At 41.2% G+C, this 24546-nt stretch overlaps 2 protein-coding genes across 3 annotated transcripts in view; one reads left to right on the plus strand and one right to left on the minus strand.

Moving 5' to 3' along the window:
* Positions 1–13755, plus strand: part of Hml (hemolectin) — an 80344-nt gene extending 66589 nt beyond the window's left edge. For both annotated transcript variants that reach the window (XM_069509690.1, XM_069509691.1), the window contains 17 exons: positions 200–358; positions 1495–1658; positions 1743–1872; positions 2818–2904; positions 3893–4055; positions 4675–4785; positions 5263–5475; positions 6256–6353; positions 6682–6885; positions 7135–7254; positions 7716–7874; positions 8204–8350; positions 8741–8948; positions 9916–10089; positions 10915–11067; positions 12117–12866; positions 13532–13755. In XM_069509690.1, coding sequence (XP_069365791.1) covers positions 200–358; positions 1495–1658; positions 1743–1872; positions 2818–2904; positions 3893–4055; positions 4675–4785; positions 5263–5475; positions 6256–6353; positions 6682–6885; positions 7135–7254; positions 7716–7874; positions 8204–8350; positions 8741–8948; positions 9916–10089; positions 10915–11067; positions 12117–12310 — 2484 coding nt within the window. In that variant the 3' untranslated portion in view covers positions 12311–12866; positions 13532–13755. The remainder of the gene's footprint in view (positions 1–199; positions 359–1494; positions 1659–1742; positions 1873–2817; positions 2905–3892; positions 4056–4674; positions 4786–5262; positions 5476–6255; positions 6354–6681; positions 6886–7134; positions 7255–7715; positions 7875–8203; positions 8351–8740; positions 8949–9915; positions 10090–10914; positions 11068–12116; positions 12867–13531) is intronic.
* Positions 13705–23461, minus strand: LOC117996689 (uncharacterized protein F54F2.9). The gene is made up of 8 exons (XM_034984814.2): positions 23228–23461; positions 22230–22378; positions 20864–21035; positions 20095–20321; positions 19423–19594; positions 17972–18202; positions 17072–17221; positions 13705–14974 (listed from the first exon to the last, which is right to left on the minus strand). Exons 1-8 carry the CDS (start codon positions 23357–23359, stop codon positions 14843–14845), a joined length of 1365 nt encoding a protein of 454 aa, XP_034840705.1. The 5' UTR covers positions 23360–23461; the 3' UTR covers positions 13705–14842.
* Positions 23462–24546: the final 1085 nt, after the last annotated feature.

Consider the following 24546-nt stretch of genomic DNA (forward strand, 5'->3'; position numbering starts at 1 on the left):
ATTCACCCGCCACGACTTATTCCTATTGTTATTGTTAATGACGGTCTCAAGTGGAAACACGCCAGTTTATTTTGAATGCACTATATATACTTACATGCTCTTCATATGAATAAAATTTAAAAAAACAAAAAAAGAATCCCGCGTTCGTTTAGTTTTACTTCACACGTGCACTTTTCAAATTTAATTTAATTTGTTGCAGTACGGTAAAAGTTGGCAAGCGACCCCGGAAGTTCTCAACAAGCTAGACGTGCCTCTACAAGAGCAATGCGACGAACCTCCCCCGCGGCCGGAGTGCGTGTTGCCTCCCATAGAACTGAACCCTTGCTACAACATCAACAATGTGGCTAAGTTTGGAGCGGTAAGTACTATATAGGTTGGAAAAATATGGGCTTTCCAGTGGAACTCCTTAAATCCTTAAGTTAGATCATTTTACTCAAAGGTAACATTGGCCCCGATTCTCTAGTCTCTCTCTAAACTAAATTTAGAGTATCTGCATCCTTTTCTTTTTACTAATGCTAAAAAAGGAACGGAACATGACTTTCACGTTTAAAGACTCTAAATTTTAGTGCACAATAGAAATTTAAACAGTAGGTTCGCGAGTGCGTGCTAAAATCACGGGTTTTACCATCTAAAAATTAAATTTAGAAATGTCAAACTGCTTCTGTCCTTTTCATATTACAATAGTAAGAAGAGGGTGCGAATACTCTAAAATTAGGTTGTGCTTAGAATCGGTGCCATTTTCTTATTTTTAAAAAGAAACAACGCAGCAGAAACGCAGGAGAACCAAGGTCACTGACATAGCCCAAACTATTAGCAAGCTGAAGTGGCAGTGGGCAGGCCATGCCTGTCGTAGAGGCGATGGCCGTTGGAGCCGGAAAGTCCTTGAGTGGAGACCGCGTTTGAGCAAGCGTAGTGTGGGACGCCCTCCAGCACGATGGGCCGACGATATAAAGAGGCTGGCGGGAAGTGGCTGGACGAGGAAGGCTGAGGACCGGGTGTGGTGGCGCTCTTTAGGGAAGGCCTATGTCCAACAGTGGACGTCCACAGGCTGATGATGATGATGATGATGAAAAAGAAACAAAATTGCATTCAAAGATTTTCTAAAATTCGCTTGTCTCACCCGGGAATCGAACCAGCTAAAAATAAAATTCAAAAAATTAACACTCGCTATTTTACTCCACTAGGCGTAAACAGATAAAATTTCTCCAAGAAACTAGGTCTTACACTCGCCTGTCGTACAAGAGTACAAGATATCCACAAAATCAAATATTTAGTACACAAGTTCTTTAATCAACATTATCTAGAACTAAGGTAGTAAGGTAGGTAACTAAGGTAGTTCCTCTGCAGGGCCCATAATTTTTAGGCCGCGCGTATTATCCAACATACAAAGGTTGGTCACGGCATTTATCAGATACCCTGTAAAGTTTTTATGGAAGCATTACGCAATTTTCAAATCTCACTCTACTAGATTTTATTTAAAAACTATCTTTACAGTGTCACGCCTTAGTGGAACCCGAGGCATACATATCGTTATGTGAAGACGAGCTATGCGAGTCCAACTCCACTGACGCTTGTCCCATCCTCGAGAGATATGCGGCTGAATGTCGCAAGCAAGGGGTCTGTCTGGACTGGCGTTCTGATCTCTGCCCCTACCCATGGTGAGTTACCTTAGAAAAATTCCCAACGCATCTTCACTTAAAATACTGCTTTAAAATTTTTAATTGTAATGTCTTATTCAACAGTGATCAACCACTAGCATACCGGCCGTGTGTGGACTGCGAGCGCACTTGCGACAATCACGACGAGCTCGAACTGAACCCGAACAAGTGCGACAAGCTACCAATTGAAGGGTGCTTCTGCCCTCAAGGGAAAGTAAGTTCTGCTGGATTCAATTGCTTGAACTGAATAGTCTTTTCGGAAAGGTATTCTGAAACAATGGGGCTGATTCTCTTTTACACAATCTCTAAATTAAACTAAATTAACAGATCTTTCCAGAACTAATAATCCGATTCGAATAAACTGATAATATTTCTGAGTGGCATAAGCTTAAATTACTCATATCATGCAGACATTTATTTCAATTCGAAATGTATTTTAATAATATAATCATTGTAGCTAATTCCGTTGTACACAATCTCTAAACTAAACTAAAATGACACGTCTACATCTATTGCTATCCCTTTCATAATGTTGCTTGCGGCAAAAGATAGCACTTGATTTAGACCTGTTAATTTAGTTTACTTTAGAGATTGTGTACAAGAGAATCGGCCCCATTGTCGTCTCAACTGATAGGTGATAGTGCATAGGTGTTTATGGTAGGGATTCTTATACCGCCCGGTAGTGCTGGCTATACCTATTACGGGCACAGGGTCTTAGGGGGTGCTGAGTACTCTTTAGAGTATGCGTCGCTTGCGGCGCTCTCAAGACCCTGCGCTTATGCTAAGGCCGACCAATTTGCACTCTATTGTGCTCCATTTGCACCCTAATTTGCACCGATTGCAGTGTTCCATTTTGAGTGCGTGCCTACGAGAAAGCGTCAAGGCGCAAGGATTGCACTCGGACGCTATATGGGTTTGAGCCGGCCCTGCTGTGTGGTTTTGTTTTGCTGATTTCAACGATTCTCAGTACACAGTATCACAAAATGGTAATTTGTTTGCATTGTTCCATTTTGATTGCGTGCCTACGAAAAAGCGTCAAGGCGCAAGGATTGCACTCGGACGCTATATGGGTTTGAGCCGGCCCTGCTGTGTGGTTTTGTTTTGGTGATTTCAACGATTCTCAGTACACAGTATCACAAAATGGTAATTTGTTTGACAGGTGAGGGTGAACAACACCTGCATAGAACCAAACAAGTGCTTCCCGTGTGACGCCAAGAGAACACACTTTGCAGGGGACGAGTGGCAGGTAAGTAAATTTTCTTACTGAATTAGATAAATTATTTTGACTTACTTTCCACTACGCTGATTACTGTAATATGTAAGAGTTCATAGTTTAAACTTAGCATATTCATATTAGCTGTAACATAAAATGCTCCTCAATATATCAAAGTATATTGTATACGCATCTAATTGGAAGAAAGGTGATTACAAAAAGGTAATCTAACCTACAAAATTATGTAGGTTAAATTAACAAACGTTAAGTTTATAAGAGACTCGATCTTAAGTCCCCAACGTCCCCGTCAATTAAACCAAAAAACCATAGAAATCATATTTTATGACGTTACCTTATAACCCACTATGATGGATTACTGCTCTGTCTCTACACTTTTGCACCTATTCTGACTTCTGTGGGGCTAATGTTTACTAGGGCTACAAAAAATTCATACCTTCCTGTTTTTTTTAGGGTTCCGTACCTCAAAAGGAAAAACGGAACCCTTATAGGATCACTTTGTTGTCTGTCTGTCTGTCAAGAAACCTACAGGGTACTTCCCGTTGACCTAGAATCATGAAATTTGGCAGGTAGATGGGTCTTATAGCTGGCTTTAGTGAAAAAATCTGAAAACCGTGAATTTAGGGTTAGATCACACAAAAAAAATTAAATTGTGGTCATGAACTAATTATTAGTATTTTCAATATTATTTTCGAAGTAAGATAACTATATCAAGTGGGGTATCATATGAAAGGGCTTTACCTGTGCACTCTAAAACAGATTTTTATTTATTTTTATGCATCATAGTTTTTGAATAAATACGACTGTAGTACGGAACCCTCATTGCGCGAGCCTGACTCGCACTTGGCCGGTTTTTTTATTCATTATAGGCGCACGCTTGACCACGATCACACCTGATGGGAAGTGATGATGTGGCCTAAGATGGGACGCGTTTGCCTAGAAGGTGCCTATTCACTCTTGTTTTAAAGATACCCGGATTATAATTGTTTTCTTGCAATGTTAGGAAGACGAATGCACAAAGTGCTCATGCAGCAAGTTGTCGGGCGAGAACGAAGCACACGTGTCGTGTACCACCCAGACGTGTACCGTGCCCGTCTGCTCCGACCTGGAGGACCGGTTGACCCAGCCCGCCAAGCCCGGCGCCTGCTGTCCTGAATACATGTGCGGTAAGTACTCCTGATAAGTGGTGTGATAGCCAGTGGCGTGCAGCTCATAGAGGCATAAACGCACTGCTTACCCTCGTTGTAATAAATCAATGATTATTTTTCATTAAAACCTGCCGGAAAATAAGTTCATACATAAATGCATACCCTGGCTTGAAATCCTGTGCACGCCACTGGTGATAGCCTAGTGGTCAGGACGTCGGCCTTCTAATCGGAGGTCGGGGGTTCGATCCCGGGCACGCACCTCTAACTTTTCCGAGTTATGTGCGTTTTAAGTAATTAAATATTTATTTATTCATCATCATCATCATGATCAACCCATCACCGGCTCACTACAGAGCGCGGGTCTCCTCTCAGAGTGAGAAGGGTTTTTGGCCATAGTCTACCACGCTGGCCATGTGCGGATTGGTAGACTTCACACACCTTTGAGAATATTATGGAGAACTCTCAGGCTTGCAGGTTTCCTCACGATGTTTTTCTTCACCGTTAAAGCAAATGATATATAATTAATTAAAACGCACATAACTCCGAAAAGTTAGAGGTGCGTGCCCGGGATCGAACCCCCCGACCTCCGATTAGAAGGTGGATTTATTTATTAATCAATATTTTATTTCATTCACAGTGCTCAAACCACCGCATGAAAGATGTGTAGAGCCGAAGAAGATGGAGTGTGGATTCGGGCAGGTGCTGAAGACCAAGACTAAGGCCGACGGATGCCAAGAGTTTGCTTGTGGTAAGTTCTACTACCATTTCCTTACAAATATCTAAAAGAAAGAAAGAAAAACTTTTGACTAAAAGCTTTGTCACATAATATTTAAGCCTTAGGGCACGTTACGCCGGTGTCTTCTCAACTTGAATAATGAGCAAAATTATCCTAGTATCGATAACGCTTAAAAACGTACTTAAAATGTACCCACCCATTTTCTTGCTGAGTCTGCGACTTCGTCCGCGTGGATTTAGGTTTATCAAAACCCCGTGAGAACTCTTTGATTTTACGATATATAGGCATAGGTGAATAGGCATCTTCTAGGTAAACGCGTCCTATCTTAGGCCGCATCATCACTTTCCATCAGGTGTAATTGTGGTCAAGCGTTTGCCTATAATTAATATATAAAAAAGCCTATGTATTTATAAACGGATGGACCGTGATTAAAATTATAAGACAAACAGACACTTCTGCATTTTCTAATATTAGTATTAATTTGAACAGAATGCAAGCCGGCAGATGAATGTGAACCGATCCCAGACCAGAACGAAGTGGAAATGTTCAAACCGGGTGTGGAGCGAGTCATTGACCGAAGCGGCTGTTGCCCCAAGGTTGAATTGATCTGTGTGACGTGCCCCAAGCCACCCGCCTGCCCTGAGTTCCAGACCCTGAAGACCACCAATATCACTGGGGAGTGCTGCCCTGAACACAAATGCGGTAAGAAAGAATTGTTTATTTGGCGTATAGAACAGTATCACGAAGCCTGACGTGGAAGGAATCATGGATCGCAGCGACTGTTGCCCCAAAATCGGATTGATTTGTGTGGCGTGCCCCAAGCCGCCTGCCTGCCCGCGCTTTCAGACTCTGAAGCCTGGCTGTACTGGCTTCCAAAATCACTCGAAAATGCTACCCTAAACACAAGTGTGGTAAGCATAGGATAGGTTATTATCGGTATTTTACAGAATATATTTCGGAGAGTGTGCCGAAGAACTTTTCTACCTGGTTCCTCCTTCACCTTTCTACTATCGTACCGCAAGGTCTGCACCCGTACGTAGTCGAAATTCCGCGGATATGTACGAAGCGATTTGCCTCCTCATTTCTAATTCGAACCGCTAAAATTTGGAACACCCTTCCAGCATCAGTTTTCCCCTCCAACTATAATATGGGTACCTTCAAGTTAAAAGTGAATAGGCATCTTCTAGGCAATCGCGCTCCATCTTAGGCTGCATCATCACTTGCCACAGGCCTGATTGCAGCCAAGCGCTAGTCTATAAATTAAAAAAAAAGGATTAACGTTGCCATAAATTTTTTTGACTTACATGCTTCACTCCTATTTGATTGTTAAATTCTCAGCACTCAGACAAGTCGTCAAGCGCTTACGAGCACGAAGAAATATTTTTTTAGAAAAAAAGCTTATTAGACTGGGCAATACCGATACCACGATTTACAAATTTTTGTCTATAATATTATTTTATTATTACGTATTTTTCTTCACAGAACTACCAAAAGACAAGTGCGTGGTGAATCTCGAATGGGAAGCTGCCGCGAAAGGAGGCGAGAAACTGCGGTCTGCGCCAGAAGTTATGCTTAAGGATGTGAGTGTTACCTCTCAACTAAATTAGTAATTTAAGAGATTTTTCTTTACATACATTAGTCACTAGTTTCATGTACCTAAGTAGAACGAAACTTGTTCTAAGGTTACAAAGAACAAATGAATTCCTGTAAATGACAGAATTGACTAAAGATACAGGTTTTATCAGTGTAAGTATTTTTTCTAAATAGAAATAGCGAGCAAACGAGCATGCGGTCACCTCATGTTAAGTGATTACCGCCGCCCATGAACATTTGCAGCACCAGAGGAACTCCCGACTCCCTTTCAGGAGTATTTCGATATTTCACTTAACCCATGTTTTAAATTTTCAGATGGACGCAGCATGGTTAGACGGACCTTGCCGTTCGTGTCGCTGTGTTTCATCGTTAGGAGGGCCAGCTGCACAATGCAGTGTGACGGAATGTCCGCCCATAATATCTACTGAACAGTTTGTGGTTGAACCTCGCCCCGTGCCGTTCGCGTGCTGTCCCGCTCCCGCGCACGTAGCCTGTCGAGACGGAGATAACATTTACAAGGTTAGCTATTCCAGACGAACGCAGCATGTCAGACTGGCCGTGTCATAATAATTATGACACGGCCAGTCTGACTCTGGCGGCCACGTGCATTAGCAATTTGCGGGACTTATATTTAATTTCAAAAATATTTATAAGTGGTGTTGTACACGCATATAGAACTATGCTTAACCGAGAGAATAGCTCATTATTCTTAACATAACTCTATAATATAAAAATTTGAATGAAAAATAAAGGATTTATTTGATGTAGGTTGGGGAAAACTGGACGTCACCATACAACGTGTGCGAATCGTATAAATGTGCGGAGCTGGAAGATGGCAAACTGGAGAAGGTTACCACCGTGCAGCAATGCGACACCGACTGTCAACCGGTAAGAGATAGAAAAACTTATACATCTAATTTTGCTTGTCCATTTGGTTATTTAATAATCTGGATCTTACGCTGCAGTCAGCACTTTGGGAAACTAGCACTTTTTTACTTAACAATGATGTCATAAACAGTTCCCGGGCTCACTGCTATACTTGAATGAGATTTTTGAAGTAATCCCTCTTCTTATGCGCGTAGTGAGGTCGCTCATAATCCCTAGCCTCGTCACCATGACACACTATTAATATAACCATCACATACTACTTTGCTGGCATTATCTTAACATGATGAGCTGTTAGAAAGATCAAATACCTTTCAACCTTCTTTCAAGTAATTTATTCTTTTAGCTTTAAACTAAAACCGAAACTATTCCAAGCAAATCTATTTAATAAAGTGTACTTTCAAAGAATTTCGGTCTAACTTGCCCTAACTATATGTTAACTATGTCAAATTGTCTTTACTCAGGGTTGGGAGTACTTCCCAGCATCACCAGAGAGCAAGCAATGTTGCGGCAGGTGCAAGCCTGTGGCTTGCGTCGTGGACGGCGTCACGCACAAAGTGGGACAGGCCTGGACCTCGCCAGACTTCTGCACAAATTACACCTGCAAGGACCTTAATGGCACTGTGAGTTTCTGCTGCATTTAGGATTTAGGGTAACTTGGACGATCTTCTAGGCTTTTGGACTGACAGGAACTACCAATCTGAGAGGAGTTCTTAATGTAAACGTCTGCCTTGGAAACTGTGCCAAAAGAAGGTCAAGGGTTAGAAGCAATTCCAGTCGTCTCCACAAAGTAATTTCAGCAAGTACAATCCCGTACAAAACTAAAAATTTTTGCTTCATCTTCCGGAATAATCTTGAACTCTTTTTGATCTTGAAACTTTGTTAAAGTTAAATTGACGACTAAATTGACTTGAGTTAAACATGACTACTTATGACATTGTATTTATTTCAGTTACAAGTGCAGAGCACGAACGAGTCGTGCGCCGAAATATCGGACGCCGTCAAGAAGCAGTTCGTTCTGAGCAAAGACAAAGTGCCCGGAGAGTGCTGCCTCAAGGAGGAACCGATCGCTTGTCGCGTTGGCAACAAAATCTATCAGGTATGTAGCCAAATAATACTAAGCGCTCATGCGCATTAGTGAATAACCGCTAGCCGACTCCTAACTCCGACGCCGAACTCCCGAAAAGTTAGAGTGAGAGCCCGGGATCGAACCCCCGATCTCTCATCTCCTGAATACGAGTCGGAATCCTTAACCACTAGGCTACCACAGCTCTCGGGCTCGGGAAGCATAAAGCCTAAATCTACAGTAAAATTTGGGCAACTGACTGTCACAAAGATATTGAGTGTATATCCCAAGAAATTATTTTGGACGATTTGGGTTTTAAGGTTTGAAATTTTACTAAAGGATATCCTTAACCTATCCCAGCTTTTTGACACACTGACACCCATAGACATCAACTGATAAAGAATATCGTTCGATCCTTTATAGGAGGGTCAAACCTGGCCATCATCAAACCCCTGCAAGAACTTCACATGCACCCGTGACGTCACCGGTCGCCTGTCGCACGAGGCGAGTGTGGAGAGCTGCACGAAGGAGTGTAGCGTGGAGCAGAAGTATGTGGAGCCCGCGGCGGGAGTGTGTTGCGGCCATTGTGTTCAGGACAAGTGCGTGGTTGGTGAAGAACTGAAGCAGTTAGGTGAGTCACACGTCCTAGTATGAGTTAGACGTCTGTACACACAATACAGCCGGTATCTTTTTGATACCGAACTCTGTAGGTCGATTCCGCAAAACCTGCATCAGTCATCATTACAATCGCAATTCTTGTGATTGGCTGAATTGGTGGTATTCTTGTTGCAACAATGCAATACTGAGCGAACATCAACCAATCGAGGTGATTGCGATCGTGACATTGTAGCTGTCAGTTTTCCGCAATCGAGGTGCTGATTGGAACCAGTGGTTTTGAACCATTTGACAATTCAAAAGTACTTGTAAAAGTTTAATTAAGTAAATAAAAAATGATTTGATTTGTTCTTATAAAAACTTAAACTCAGCTTTATTGACCTAAATATCAAGAAATATGGCGCGTCCCGGCTCCACTCCACTTGCATTCACACGTATGCATCATGCCCCACAATAGCGAACGTGTAAGGTAATATCTATAAATACCTCAGAGTTAATTTTTATAGTAAGTACATTTTTGTAAGGAGGCAAAGGGCTTTATACGTGACATCGGCTGTCACCTATAAGGGAAAGGGGCTGCGATCTACCCTCTGGGTGAAACCTGGGCCAAAGCTTGTCTAGCGCAATTCAGCGTGACAATGCTACAAACATCAATAGGCACCCAAGCCAACCAGGGGTGGACTTTTTGACTGACGACGTTCTCACTAATGCATAAGAACGTCTGTATAGTTCTTGCATTTCACGAGGGCGGGTGGCTCATGCTTGTGTTTAAGTCGTATCGGTATAAGTAAGGTACACTAAATGTGTGCGTTTGCGAGCGCCTGCTCGCGACTAATTGGTCCGATATGCACGCACACGTACGCAATGCCCATGTAAATGACGTGACCACAAGTAAGGTTCACTCGCCATCGTGAATTGTAAGAACTGTACCATTTTAGGTACTAAAATACTAGTTGTTTCAAATCCTACATTATTTTTTGCAGGTGAATCCTGGCAATCACCGGACAACTGCACGACATACTCGTGCGACGGCTCGATAGGCCAGGTGGTCGTGACGTCAGCACCGGAGCTGTGTCCGGACGTGTCCGGCTGCGCGCCGGAGAACCTCGTCAACCAGTCCTGCTGCCAAGTGTGCAAGCTGAAGCCTTCTGATCTCAGTAAGTCTTGTGGATCCACTCTTACGAATGCATTTTAAAGCTACATTTCTTACTCGCTTCTCCATTTTTTATGTAACTAGGTACTATCTGATGCCCGCGACTTCGTCCGCGTGGAATTAGGTTTTTTAAAAATCCCGTGGGAATTCTTTGATTTTACGGGATTTTCTGCGCAAACGTATTTTGACGATGCGACTTATAAAAGTACCCTTTTTCAGGATTTTTTTAAATTTTTCTCTCCGTAAGAACCATCCCCGTACTTCAAGGAATATTATGAAAAAAGAATTAGCGAAATCGGTTCAGCTGATCTCGAGATCAGCGATCAGCAACACATTCCGCGATTCATTTTTATATATAGAGATGTACCGAAATTGTAGTTACATAGTAGTAATAAATTAAGTTACATTGGAAATGCTTATCTCTAAACAGAGATTTCTTCCAGCTTATAATGGCACCGATTCCGCTATCTTTCTCTAAACTAAATTTAGAGCATCTGCATACTTTTCTTTTTAACAATGCTAAAAAAGGAACGGAACATGACTTTCACATTTAAAGAGTCTAAATTTTAGTGCACAATACAAACAGTGGGGCCGATTCTCTTGTACACACTCTCTAAACTAAACTAAATTAACAGGTCTAAATCTAGTGCTATGCTTTTCCGCAAGCAACATTATGAAAGGGATAGCAATAGATTTAGACGTGTCGTTTTAGTTTAGTTTAGAGATTGTGTACCAGAGAATTGGCCCCATTAGGTTCGCGACTGTGCGAATACTCTAAAATTAGGTTGTGCTCAGAATCAGTACTAATGTCAGTATTTATAATGTCCAGGTAAATGTGTTCCGGCGCCCATACCCAAGAACGAGACTGTTGGTCTGATCAGCATCTCCATGGGTCCACGCGGTCTCTGCGTCAACAAAAAGGCCATCGACGGCTTCCACGAGTGTCGCGGAAGCTGTGACTCCAGCGTGCTTTATAGCAAGGGTGAGTACCCGCAGAAGAGACATCTTCATGGACGTCACGAAATTTGAAGGACCTACCTTTTAAGTTTATTATTCGACTACAAAATCTTCCGTGGTGCCTCGGACAAAACAGCTAATCATTTGGCTTTTTCATGGTGCCTAACAGTTACGGTAAGGCCGACGACTTTCTACAAAACGATCACGTCGGTTTACGGAAAGATAGATGTGTTTTAGATCCGTGGCCATCCTATACAAATGTTTACTTACCTAATACCTGCCAGCTAGTTGCACTGCGCACGTTGGGGATGGAAGAGTGGTTGGACCTACTTAGAAATTACTTTTTGCAGCTGAAGTAACGCTTTCTGTAAACGCTTATAACAGCATTTTGCTGCACTTAAAAGGAAACGTAATGGTTATGCCTATATGGCTATGTAAAAATGCCTTTTTTTGTGATTCGTCCACCAAATAGGCGATCCGCCCTGTGATTTGTGGTTCAAGAGAAAGTCGAAGGCACATTTCGATTTGTTCAAGGAATGTTGTAGACACGTTTCGATTATAATTCAGGGGAAAGGCGAAAGCACCCCTCGACTTTTGTTCAAGGGAAAGTCGAAGGCACGTTTCGATTATGATTCAAGTGAAATCGAAGGAATCCTTCGACTATTGTTCAATGGGAAGTTGTAGGCATCCTCAGACTAAAATACAGGAGTAACTCGAAGGCACGCTTTGATTAATTATCCCTTAAATCACTAGTCTTTACGTGTTCTATGAAAACTTCATCACCCTTAGATACGTGAATGTCTGTAGTGCACTAATGTCAGGCCGAGATTACTTACTCGTGACCCAAGAAACATGTGGCGCGAAAGAAACTCGGCAGTTGCTCTTTGCAAATATTCAATGGCCATCTATAAATAAATGCAGTCCCGCAAATCAAGTCCCGCTTATTTATCATGGACATAATCTTAGGTCATGTAATATGCTTTTTTCAGCATAATTTTAATTAAAAAAATTATCTTGTGTAAAGGACTATTAAAACTTTTTGTGGTATTTTATGCTGTTTCTATTTTACCACAGAGGCGGGTCGTCACGAATCGCTGTGCGAGTGTTGCCAGGCGACGCACTTCAGGCCGCTCACGATCACCCTCACTTGCGAGGACGGATCGACGACGCAACACCGCGTGGCCACGCCCGACCGCTGCGCCTGTCGACGCTGCGGCGAGGCCGAGCCGTGGAACCCCTCCCATTCTACCAGTAAGTTGTCAACATAACAAGTCGTCACGAGGCGCTGTGCGAGTGTTGCCAGGCGACGCACTTCAGGCCGCTCACGATCACCCTCACTTGCGAGGACGGATCGACGACGCAACACCGCGTGGCCACGCCCGACCGCTGCGCCTGTCGACGCTGCGGCGAGGCCGAGCCGTGGAACCCCTCCCATTCTACCAGTAAGTTGTTAACATAACAAGTCGTCACGAGGCGCTGTGCGAGTGTTGCCAGGCGACGCACTTCAGGCCGCTCACGATCACCCTCACTTGCGAGGACGGATCGACGACGCAACACCGCGTGGCCACGCCCGACCGCTGCGCCTGTCGACGCTGCGGCGAGGCCGAGCCGTGGAACCCTTCCCATTCTACCAGTAAGTTGTTAACATAACAAGTCGTCACGAGGCGCTGTGCGAGTGTTGCCAGGCGACGCACTTCAGGCCGCTCACGATCACCCTCACTTGCGAGGACGGATCGACGACGCAACACCGCGTGGCCACGCCCGACCGCTGCGCCTGTCGACGCTGCGGCGAGGCCGAGCCGTGGAACCCCTCCCATTCTACCAGTAAGTTGTTAACATAACAAGTCGTCACGAGGCGCTGTGCGAGTGTTGCCAGGCGACGCACTTCAGGCCGCTCACGATCACCCTCACTTGCGAGGACGGATCGACGACGCAACACCGCGTGGCCACGCCCGACCGCTGCGCCTGTCGACGCTGCGGCGAGGCCGAGCCGTGGAACCCTTCCCATTCTACCAGTAAGTTGTTAACATAACAAGTCGTCACGAGGCGCTGGACGAGTGTTGCCAGGCGATGCGCTTCAGCCCACTCATGTGTAGGGCGATTGTCTAAAACCTGCATCAATCATTATTACAATCTCAATTTGTTCTGATTGGCTGAATTTGTGCGATTCTTCTTGCAACAATGCATTGTGACCAATAGTGAGCGAGTATTAACCAATCAGAGATGATTGCAATCGTGACATTGTAGCTGTCAAACAACCGCGGTAGGGCCACTGCCCACTGGCTAGTCAAGCGGTTTGACAGCACTAAATTAAATTTAAAACTGTCAAACTGTGTCTGTCTTTTTCATATTACATTAGTAAGAAGAGGATGCGAACACTAAAATTTAGGTGCGCTCAGAATCAGTACTGTGATTACTGATTAGTATAAACTAAGCCAGCTGGTTCGTCACACATTCGTTTTAATTTACACTGAACTTTGTTTTTGCAGGAAAGGATTGGTTCTTCGGCGGTGTAACAGTGCCAAACATCGAATACTAGAGAAAATCTAAACGCTACATATTAACATTTTTAATAGACAAATAATATTGAGAGAGTATTGGACAAATTGATGTTTAATTTAAAAGTTGTGGAATTAAAAAATTATAATCAAACAACAACCAGTGATGATGTAACCATTTTATTTTGTAAATAACAAATATAATATTGATAACTTATGCGTCTTTTTTTTACATTTTTCACTCAATCCGAATACAATTAAATGCAATATTACTGATTCAGCCTTTCCCTTGTCTAACCCATTTAAAATCAAAGTGTTACGATTACCGTTAAACTTTGGTCGTCAATGAAAGCAAAATGGGTTCCTTAATCATGGAGTTATCAACACTGATGTGTGCAACCCACTATGCTATTTATTTGCGGCCATTTAAGAGTAACTTTAAAAGCTAACGCACACCACGGTACGGTGAGTTGCAGACTGCAGTACATTTTAAAATCTGCAAATTTGAATTTGGACCTATCAAAATCCGGTGCGGAATTAATTCCGCAGTGCGCGCACTTCTATGTAGTTATATAGGTAGTTCACAGGTTTTGCGGAAAAAACGTACGGAAATTTTCCGTGGTGCGCTCTAGCTCTAAGTCTTAAAGTAACAGTACGATCGCACTATTAACGTTTTATCGAGATGGTATTTTGATATGATTTAGGACCGATTCAGGCAGGACAGGAAAATTTATAAGAAGTCTCACCGCCGTACTCAGAGTCGCTAATCGTTACTTAAGATTGAGTTAAAACGACACAGATTTATGTGAGAGATATAGTTCTGTCTCGTTTTAACCAAACTTAAGTAACAATTAAGCGACTCTGAGTATGGCTGTTAAGGTTCTAAAATAACATGGTTAATCGAACGTACAAACTTACATATTCATTGTACGGAACTCTCTCTACGTGAGATCAACTCGCACTTGTCCGGTTTTTTAATGTACGCCCCTCACAGCCACGAAACTACATAAGAAAACCCTTTCGGTAAAGCGCAACGTGTGACCTTAATAAGAGAGCATAATAACTATATTGTAATATTGAAAAAATCTATACATAACACAACATTGGAAAATTTTATATGTATACTTAAAATGAAAAACTAAATAACAAATAGGAAGAATTTTTTGTACACACAGTAAATAAATACAAATTAACTTCATAGTAGATTCGTTTGATAAAAAAAAATTGTATAAAAAGTCAACTTTTAAGTCGTTATAACCTAAAACAATTCCAACTTTCGTGACGACAACTGTAGGGATTATTTTAATTATCACTTTCACTGACAGCTTCCGCGCTCTCTCTCTGCAGCTCCTGTTCTCTCTGTTCCTCTTCTTCTTTCTGCTTCTGTTTCCGCAGCGACTCGGATAAATACTTACACCTTTGCATGCACTCCTCCTGTGAAATAATATTTCATTTAATAAGCTTCGTTTGACATCGACACCTCTAATGTCTGCTATAATATCTGCCAAATTTCATGATTCTAGGCCAACCTTGTAGGTTTCTTGACATACAACGCATGCATGCAAATAATGCATGCATAGAAATAGACATTTGAATTATTAAAAACACATGATGAGTGATGACATAACAATATTAATGAAATTAGATAATTTATGAAGATAATTTAGAAATAATTTTGCACGCCATGCTTGGCGTGGCGTTGGATATGTAACTGATTACCTAACTTTTAAGACCCCATGTAAATAATTTTTTTTTCTTTTTTTAAAGAATATTAGCCATATTAAATGACTAATATTCCCCTTTCCTCTCCAATTAAGCGTCAGGCTTGTGCTAGGAGTAGGTACGACAATAGTGCAACGGGCGGGGTTTGAACCGTCGACCTTTCGGTTTTCAGTCCACTCCTATACCGGTTGAGCTATTGAGGCTCTGAATATACATGTACCTACCACATCTGAGCAAAATAAATAAATGATTATGATTATGATTATTAACGAAGTGATCCTATAAGAATTCCTTTTTTTTCCTTTTAAGGTACGGAACCCTACGGAAAAAAAAGAATGTAACGACGAAGTCACCGAAATACGGTATTACATAATCTTAATCAGTTTCGAAACTTTGCCAAGCAATTTATCAATCAATTGTTGATAGTTATATAACGAAGTACAAAAGACGACTAAAGTGAAACTCGTCCAAGCGAAACATGTTACTTTGATCACACTTTCACTCTTCCATAGAGTTTTAGTAAAACAGTAAATGTGCCTAAAATATAGCCCTGTATTTTAGAGAGGCCATACCTACTTTTTTAATAACTACTAATAAAAAAACCGGCCAAGTGCGAGTCAGGCTCGCGCAATGAGGGTTCCATACTACAGTCGTATTTTTTCGACATTTTGCATGATAATTCAAAAACTATGATGCATAAAAATAAATAAAAATCTGTTTTAGAATGTACAGGTGAAGACCTTTCATATGATACCCCACTTGATATAGTCACTCACTTCTAAAGTTGAAAATACTAATTATTAGTTCATGACCACAATTTAATTTTTTTTTGTGTGATCTTACCCTAAATTCACGGTTTTCAGATTTTTCCCCAAATATCAGCTATAAGATCTACCTACCTGCCAAATTTCATGATTCTAGGTCAACGGGAAGTACCCTGTAGGTTTCTTGACAGACAGACAGAGAGACAACAAAGTGATCCTATAAGGGTTCCGTTTTTCCTTTTGAGGTACGGAACCCTAAAAACCGGGAATATACGTATCAGGTAACTGGTCCCTCGGGCGATGCCTAGTATTTTTCTTTTTAATAGCGAGCAAACGAGCAGGTGTGTTTCTATTCTTGCCCATATGATTTTATTTTTCCATACCACCCAATCCTACTATGTACTACGAAACTACGGAATGACGGTTTATAACAGTACCCGTAGTATAAGATTTTACGTCACACCAAACGTTGCTAGAATTCGAGAGTCGAAACACTTCTGCGTTATAGTAAACTGGATCTTAATCGCCTTGTTTTAAAGCTCAAGTTTGTCTACACATCTACAGTCAGCGCTCCAAGCGGAAACCTTGCGAAATTAAAATCAGTGGCATTGAATTTTTGACTTCAATTCAAGGCTCTTTATGTCCATTTTACTTTGATGTTATTGTTTTTCGTAAAATCGTATACTACGGGTGCTGAACCCTAAAGCTCTCATCTATGAATATATTTTGGTATTCATCTTCCCAGTCACTCCAGGGATTATTACACTAAAGAAAAAATTTACACGCTAAATCAGGGTACCAGAATCTTAAATATATAAAAGGAAAAGGTGACTGACTGACTGATCTTATCAACGCACAGCTCAAACTACTGGACGGATCGGGCTGAAATTTGGCATTCTAATATGACGTATTACGTAGGCATCCGCTAAGAAAGAATTTTTGTAAATTCAACCTCTAAGGGGTGAAATAGGGGTTTGCAATTTGTGAAGTCGCGAGCATAAGCTAGTATGTAACAAGTGTTAAGTTCAACACAGTAGGTACATACTTTGGTCTTGCCGGGCACTTGCGAGGCGATCTTCTGCCAGCGGTCGCCTGCGCCGCCCTTGGGATGCTGCGCGAGCGCCGTCTCCAGCGCGCGCTGCTGCGACTGCGACCAGTTGCCGCCGTGGCTCTCCTCCGCCTTCCGCGTCTTCACCTGCAGCAGAACCACACTATTCTGAAGGTCGATACCGGAAAAGCTGCAAGTCCGTACAAAATGACTCCTCACCAGCCATTTTAACTAGAGCCTAGAGCCTCGATAGCTCAACGGTTAAAGGAGCGGACTGAAAACGTGGAAAAAAAGGAGAGTGACATAGGCTACTTTTTATCCCGGAAAATCAAAGAGTTCCCACGGGATTTTTAAAAAACCTAATTCCACGCAGTCGAAGTCGCGGGCATCAGCTAGTTTTCTATATATCTATCTTTTCAATCTTACGCCATTTTTTAGGGTTCCGTGCCTCAAACGGAAAAACGGAAGCCTTATAGGATCACTTTGTTGTCTGTCTGTCTGTCTGTCAAGAAACCTACAGGGTACTTCCCGTTGACCTAGAATCATGGGCAGGTAGGTAGATCTTATAGCAGACATTCGAGGAAAAATCTGAAAATTGTGAATTTGCGGTTACATTACACAAAAAAAAAATTGTGATCATGAACTAATAATTAGTATTTTCAATTTTCGAAGTAAGATAACTACATCAAGTGGGGTAGCATTTGAAAGGGCTTCACCTGTGCATTCTAAAACAGATTTTTATTTATTTTTATGCATCATAGTTTTTGAATTATCGTGCAAAATGTCGAAAAAGCACGACTGCAGTACGGAACCCTCGTTGCGCGAGCCTGACTCGCACTTGGCCGGTTTTTCGGGTTTAATCTATAAAAATCTTTTTCGATCCCTATTCTTGCTGACCTTTTTGGGTGGTTCAGGCGGGGCTTCCTCAACAGTGTCTTGTCCGGGTATCTTGTAACAGTTCTCTTTCAGTTTGGCCGCCATATGAGTGACCTCCGGCACGCTGCGGTACATGGCCTCGGCTATTCGCTCCCAGCGCTCGGCCGCGCCTGGCGGGTACTTCTTGACGAGACGGACCAGCTCCGCCAAGTCGTCGTCTGTCCATAGACCGCCTGTTATTACTGGAGGGGCCTAGCAGGGGAATATTTAGAAACCTTTAGTCATTTTCGTAAATGAAATGAAAATTCAGCAGGGATAGCCTAGTGCTTAAAGGTGTCGTCCTAACGCGAATGCGCGATGATCGCAAGTTCGCGCGAATTTTACTCGTACGAAGGCGCGATCAAACATACTAATCTCGAATAGGAGTCCTAATTGGCATTCGCGCGATGATCGCGTATTCGCATTCTATTAGGTTGAGTTAAAAAAAAATCTTTTGTTTTTGTTAATAATGGAGTAAATGTATTCTGGTATTCTGTGATAAGCACTCGCTTCTAGATAGATGATTCTCTTAGCACTCGCTTACTTGAAAAATAAAAATTATTGTTATAAGTTGTAAATTCGTACGAAGGCGCGATCAAACATACTAATCTCGAATAGGAGTCCTAATTGGCATTCGCGCGATGATCGCGTATTCGCGTTCTATTAAGCGCGAGCAAGCGATGGTCGCATCGCGTACTCATGCGATGATCGCGTGATCGCGTTGTATTAGGACGACGCCTAAGACTTCTATTTGGGGGTCCAAAGTTCGAGGCGGGAACACACGTCTTGTAATTTGCGTTTTGAACAATTAAATATCATTTGCTTTAACGGCGAGGGAAAACATCGTCAAGAATTCTACATGCCTGAGAGTTCGCTATTATTTTCTCAAACGTCTGACGATCCACACTTGGTCAGCGTGGTGGACTACGGCCTCAACCTGTCTTATTTTGAGAGGACATCGGCGATGGGTTGAGTGATGATGATGAACTTCTGAAAAACAGACCAGTGTACAGTCTACTACTAAGTATTAATACTTTGAAAGCAACTTTGACTAGAATATCATCTGGTTACAATACTACTTACCACTTTAAAGTTTTTATAAAGTTCGCAATAGGTCAACATGGGGTATGAGCAGTGGCGTGCACAGTGTTTGAAGCCAGGGTAGGCAATAGTTAAGTAGGAACCTATTTACTGGCAGGTCATAATGAAAAATATGCATTGGGCTATTACAACTGGGGTAAGCAGTGCATTTATGCCTCTACGACCTGCATGCCACTGGGTATGAGGCAGGGGTACGTCCCTGACAGCGGCCGCGCTATGCTACACCGGGCTAGAGCAGGGGCTGTGCGGGTGTGCGGGGCGTCCCCACCCCAATTGCCATGTCGACCTATCGCGAACTATACCTGCGCAGAGACCGTATTTCGACTACTCACGGGTTTGACTGGCTGTACAACGGGAGCGACGTCGTCCGGCTCGGCGGCGGGGTCCAGCAGACACTCCCGCTCGGGCGGCAGGAAGGCGCGCCGTCGCCGAGCCGCGCCGGCTAGCTTGTACTCAGCCGCCTGGGCCGCCTCGCGCTCGGCACGCGCCTTGTCTTCCTCTTCCCTAACACAGAGACAACGCTGGTTTATGTACAAACACCACGCCCACTATAGTGTAGGGTCACCAGCCTGGGTGATCGTGAGTGAAAAGGCTAAGACACATTGCATGCGCACGCAGTCGCCACGACTACGTGCGCATACACACGACGATTTTCATATAAATAAGAGATCTATAGAGTACACTTTGACTTTCCTCAAACTTAAGATTCGAGTTAAAACGAGACAGGTTTATGTAAGAGATAACTTCGTTGTCCGTCTGTCGTGTCTGACAAGAAAACCTATAGGGTACCTACGTCCCGTTGACCTAGTATTATGAAATTGAGAAGGTAGGTAGATCTTATAGCACAAGTCAAGGAAAAAATCCGAATACCGTGAATTTGTGGTTACATCACAAAAAAATTGTTCATACAAATAATTAGTATTTTCAACTTTCAAAGTAAGATTACTATACCGAGTGGGGTATCATATGATATGGTATCCAAAAAATGTGGAATATCTACTTACTTTTTCTTCATTCTTTTCTCTTCCTCCTGCATCTCTTTCCTTCTCCTGTTTAGCTCCATAAGAGCGAGTGGGATGCCAGTAATGGACCACCATATCGCGCGAGGTATTTGGAAGGGCAGTGTGTCTTTGATGCTAGGTTTGGGTAGTTGGTCCAGTATCTCTGCTAAGCCAGTGTCGAAGCCAGATTTCTTGAAATGTTTTTTCCCCCTACTATTTAATATTTGTTCCTGTTCAAATAATAAGAACCATACAAATAAAATTAACATACTATATAACCAATTTTTAGGATTCCGTACCTTAAAAGGAACCCTTATAGGACCACTCTGTTGTCTGTCTGTCTGTCCGTCCGTCTGTTTGTCTATCACGTCTGTCAAGAAAATCTATATGGTACTTCCTGTTGACCTAGAATTATGATATTGGGCAGGTAGGTAGGTTTTATAGCACAACTAAAGGAAAACATCCAAAAATCATGAATTTGTGGTTACATCGCAAAAAAAAAACTGTGTTCACGAAAACATTAATTTACTAAGTGTTAGGTACATATCTTACACGATTTTTTTTAAATTCATTATAGGCAAACGCTTGACCACAATCACACCTGATGGAAAGTGATGATGTGGCGTAAGATAGGACGCGTTTACCTAGAAGATGCCTATTCACTCTTGTTTTAAAGATACCCGGGTTGTAATTGGCAGGAAACACATATACACAAGAGTATGTATTCCAAACCTTAGCCATTAACGTCGGTCCTAGGTTCTATTCTACTTACAGCAGTATATCTTTTCTCCGCATACGCCGCCCATCCAACCGCATACTGTCCGAATGTGATGATGATGAACAGAATGATGGATCCTTCCGCCAGACCCATCTTCCGAACGTGGCGGTAGTAGTACACCGCAGACCGCCAGTTCGGAAGACCATTCTTGAGCACTTCATTGTACCTTTATGGACAGAACCGTACAATGAAATGTGAGCTGGCGTGACACACCCGCGGGGTGATTACGTACAACGTTGCAGTAGCGACAGCAACGCGACAGCAGTAGCAATGGGACAGTTCATTTGCTGTCTCTCTTCTTCTTCTTCATATTTTGCTTTGTGGCTATTGCTGTCTCTCTGTAGCCGCTGTTACGTGTGACGTTTGACAGCAATGATCGCGAGATTAAGCCTTATATATATATAATATATATATATATATATATATATATATATATATATAGATTGATTAGTGTTAATTACAAAATTTCGCGATTCTAACTTCAAAACTGACAGACTTTCATACAAACTTCATTTAGGGGTTGAATTTTACAAAATTTTTTCTTAGCGGACGCCTACGTCATAATAGCTATCTGCATGCCGAATTTCAGCGCGATCCGTCCAGTAGTTTGAGCTGTGCGTTGATAGATCAGTCAGTCAGTCAGTCAGTCAGTCACCTTTTCCTTTTATATATATCGATCACCATTCATCATTATTCATTCATTAGTGTTGAAACAGTTGTATTTAAACATTAACTAGGTAAATTAAATACATTGGGCAAAAAAGTAAAACTTGTTTCATTCTTTTTACAACCAAATTACTTAATACTATAACTAATAATTTAAATGTGAAAGTGTATCTATCTGTCTGTTTGCTTGTTTATATATTATGTTTATAAACAATGTAAAAAATTGTTTTATGTTTATGTAATATTTTTACAGCTCGTTTGATGAACCGATTTTAGCAAAGACAGGACAAGGTACAAAGACAGTTTGCAAATTGCATCCTGAATGATACTTTTTATTCCAGATTTTTTTTTAAATAATCAGACTCTAGCATCTAGTATAAGTCCCGCAAATTGCTACTGCGCTGGAACCATGTCTCATTAACATCGAAATGACGTCATTTTGACATCAGCCGAAATAAAAATATACCATCCATTCGAAACTTCAGTCTAGTGCTGTGGTCACTAAAATGGCAGCCACGCGCATTAGCAATTTGCGGGACATATAAATACATTTACATAAGTTCAACCCTTTTTCTATACATATAAAAAGACTTGTCAATAACATTATAAATAACATTATAAATAGGTACTTAAGCACCAAATTTTTTTTACAAAATGTAAAAAGAAACAGCGAAAACTTATTATGATAACTCACTTTTCTCTTTTCCCTGGATCTTTCAATATGTTGTGAACTGACACTAGATTCCTGAACTGCATGTCTGCGTCTGGGGAGTCATTTTTGTCTGGATGAAGCTTCAGCGTAAGTTTCTTGAAGGCGGACTTTATTTCTGATGGTGAGGCATCCTACCAGCAGATTTGAATAAGTAATCATTTATACTATAATGAAAAATTGCATAGAAATAGAAAGATTTTTCATTTAAATTAACTTTTACAAATGCTTCTGAATCGTCAAATAAACCTACTACCAGTATGCCCTTCTTACGTGTAGTTGTAGTTGCTCTTTTTAAAATTTCTCTCTTCAATTTAAAATTTTAAGTATACTAGCTTATGCTCACGACTTACATTACGACGGATTACATTTCAAACCCCCATTTAACCCACTTGGGTGTGGAATTTCGAAAAATCCTTTCTTAAACTACATGTTTGTTAAGATATTAAAGATTTCATTTCATTTCATTTCAGTGGATACCTACTCCAAAATCCCATGAGAACTCCGAACCCCACGAAAAATATTCCGGGATCAAAATTAGCTTACGCCTGTCTCTGGGATTCAAGGTATCTCCATATCAAATTTCATCCAAATCAGTTAAGCAAATTGGCTGTGAAAGGATAGCAGGGAGACAGACACACGCTTGCATTTATAATATTAGTATGGATTAAAATACACAGTTAAGTAGAGAACACTTGCAGTTGATTAAGGAAAAGCCTTGTAAAAATAGTTTTTGAACATTTAGTTTTTCTGATTAAATCTGGAGGATTTGTTAATAAACATAGGCACTGTACGGTTGGGAATATATTGTAGTTGAACTGGGCTTGTGGTATATTAAATTCCAAGTTTTTTAAATCCACTGCACAACCCTGAAGTTAACCCTACTAATTCAAATTTTTCCAATCCAAGTAAGGTTTTAACGCAATGCTTATCACATGATAAAGCAAGAACGTTAAATTACTTTCAAAAACATTTCCTCATACCTGCGTAACTCCTAACAATTCATAGAAATTCTGGTTTACTTCATCCACCGCGTCAAACACTTCTAAATCGTCGTCGTCCCAAGCCGCCACGCTCAAAATTGTAGCGCAAAGTAATAAAATAATGCACCGCATTTTAAGTACTATTGATTTATAATTGTTTTTAATTTTTTATTAAATTTATAAAATAATATTATAAAACATTATATTACACGCGTATGGTGACGATTTGACAATCATTTTGACACTTAGTGACAATATAAGTCATAACTTACACAACTGTCAAAGTCAGCGCATGTCATTTGCCTAGTGATGTGAGAAATCTACAGGGAGAAATCGGTTAAAAGCATTTAGTCTATGGCTAATGGAGAAATAGAGGAGAAACTGTCTTTGTTTAAAAAGTAGGTAACTATAAGTTAGCCGCATTTGGAGTTCGTTGAGTTAAAAAAAAATCTTTTGTTTTTGTTAATAATGGAGTAAATGTATTCTGGTATTCTGTGATAAGCACTCGCTTCTAGATAGATGATTCTCTTAGCACTCGCTTACTTGAAAAATAAAAATTATTGTTATAAGTTGTAAATTCCGATTCACACATTTTACAGACTTATCACAGATTTTACAGACTTATTCAATTTTTATGCGGTAATTATTGTATTAATTGCTTCTATTGTTTAAGTGATTTTGTAAAGTGGTGATAATAAAAAGAATACCCGGCTGAGTTTGTTGTGGGCTCTTCTCAGACGGGCGCGTTTGGAACCCTCGTAGCTTTAGTTTTAAGTTTGCGTAATAATTATCACCACTATATTTTACAAATCCAACAACTGACAATCAAAACAATATTGCTGCTACGAGCTTATTTCGCGGGGCAGAGAACTTGACGCCATTGACTTATGATAGCTTTCGCAAATAAATACTAAGTAGCCCAATTTTTCTTGGCAGAAGCTTTTTCTTGCTTACGTATACTTGTGTAAAATCAACCTTGCACTTTGAAAATATAGGTCAACATATCGAAAGCGAATTATTTCGTTGGCGCTGCTGTATCACTGCAATTTGACAAAAACTTTGTGCTTAGCATGCATAACTATGTATTTAGTAAGGTTAGGTAAGTAATTTCTGAATTTTCTGCTAACAAAAATCTTTAACATCTCCAATCCTGTTAATTCAACCAGGACGCTAGGTTATTTGAAAATAAATACTGCTCGTTATATTTGAAATTTTTAGCCATCAGGGAAAACCATTGCTAACATAGTTCAATTAAAATTAATTAAAAACACTTAACACAATGTTCTACAAAAAACCAAAGTAAGTAGAGCTCAGGCTAT

Source organism: Maniola hyperantus, chromosome 3, assembly GCF_902806685.2.
Source record: "Maniola hyperantus chromosome 3, iAphHyp1.2, whole genome shotgun sequence".
NCBI classification, from domain to species: Eukaryota; Metazoa; Arthropoda; class Insecta; order Lepidoptera; family Nymphalidae; genus Maniola; species Maniola hyperantus.

Excerpts from the sequence above, each read along its gene's own strand:
- LOC117996689 (XM_034984814.2), bottom strand. The coding sequence starts at position 23,359 with ATGCGGTGCATTATTTTATTACTTTGCGCTACAATTTTGAGCGTGGCG. Across the intron at positions 19,595-20,094 it reads GAGAAAAGAATGAAGAAAAA|GGAAGAGGAAGACAAGGCGC; the intron begins GTAAGTAGATAT and ends TCTCTGTGTTAG. Across the intron at positions 18,203-19,422 it reads TTGTACAGCCAGTCAAACCC|GCCCCTCCAGTAATAACAGG; the intron begins GTGAGTAGTCGA and ends TTCCCCTGCTAG.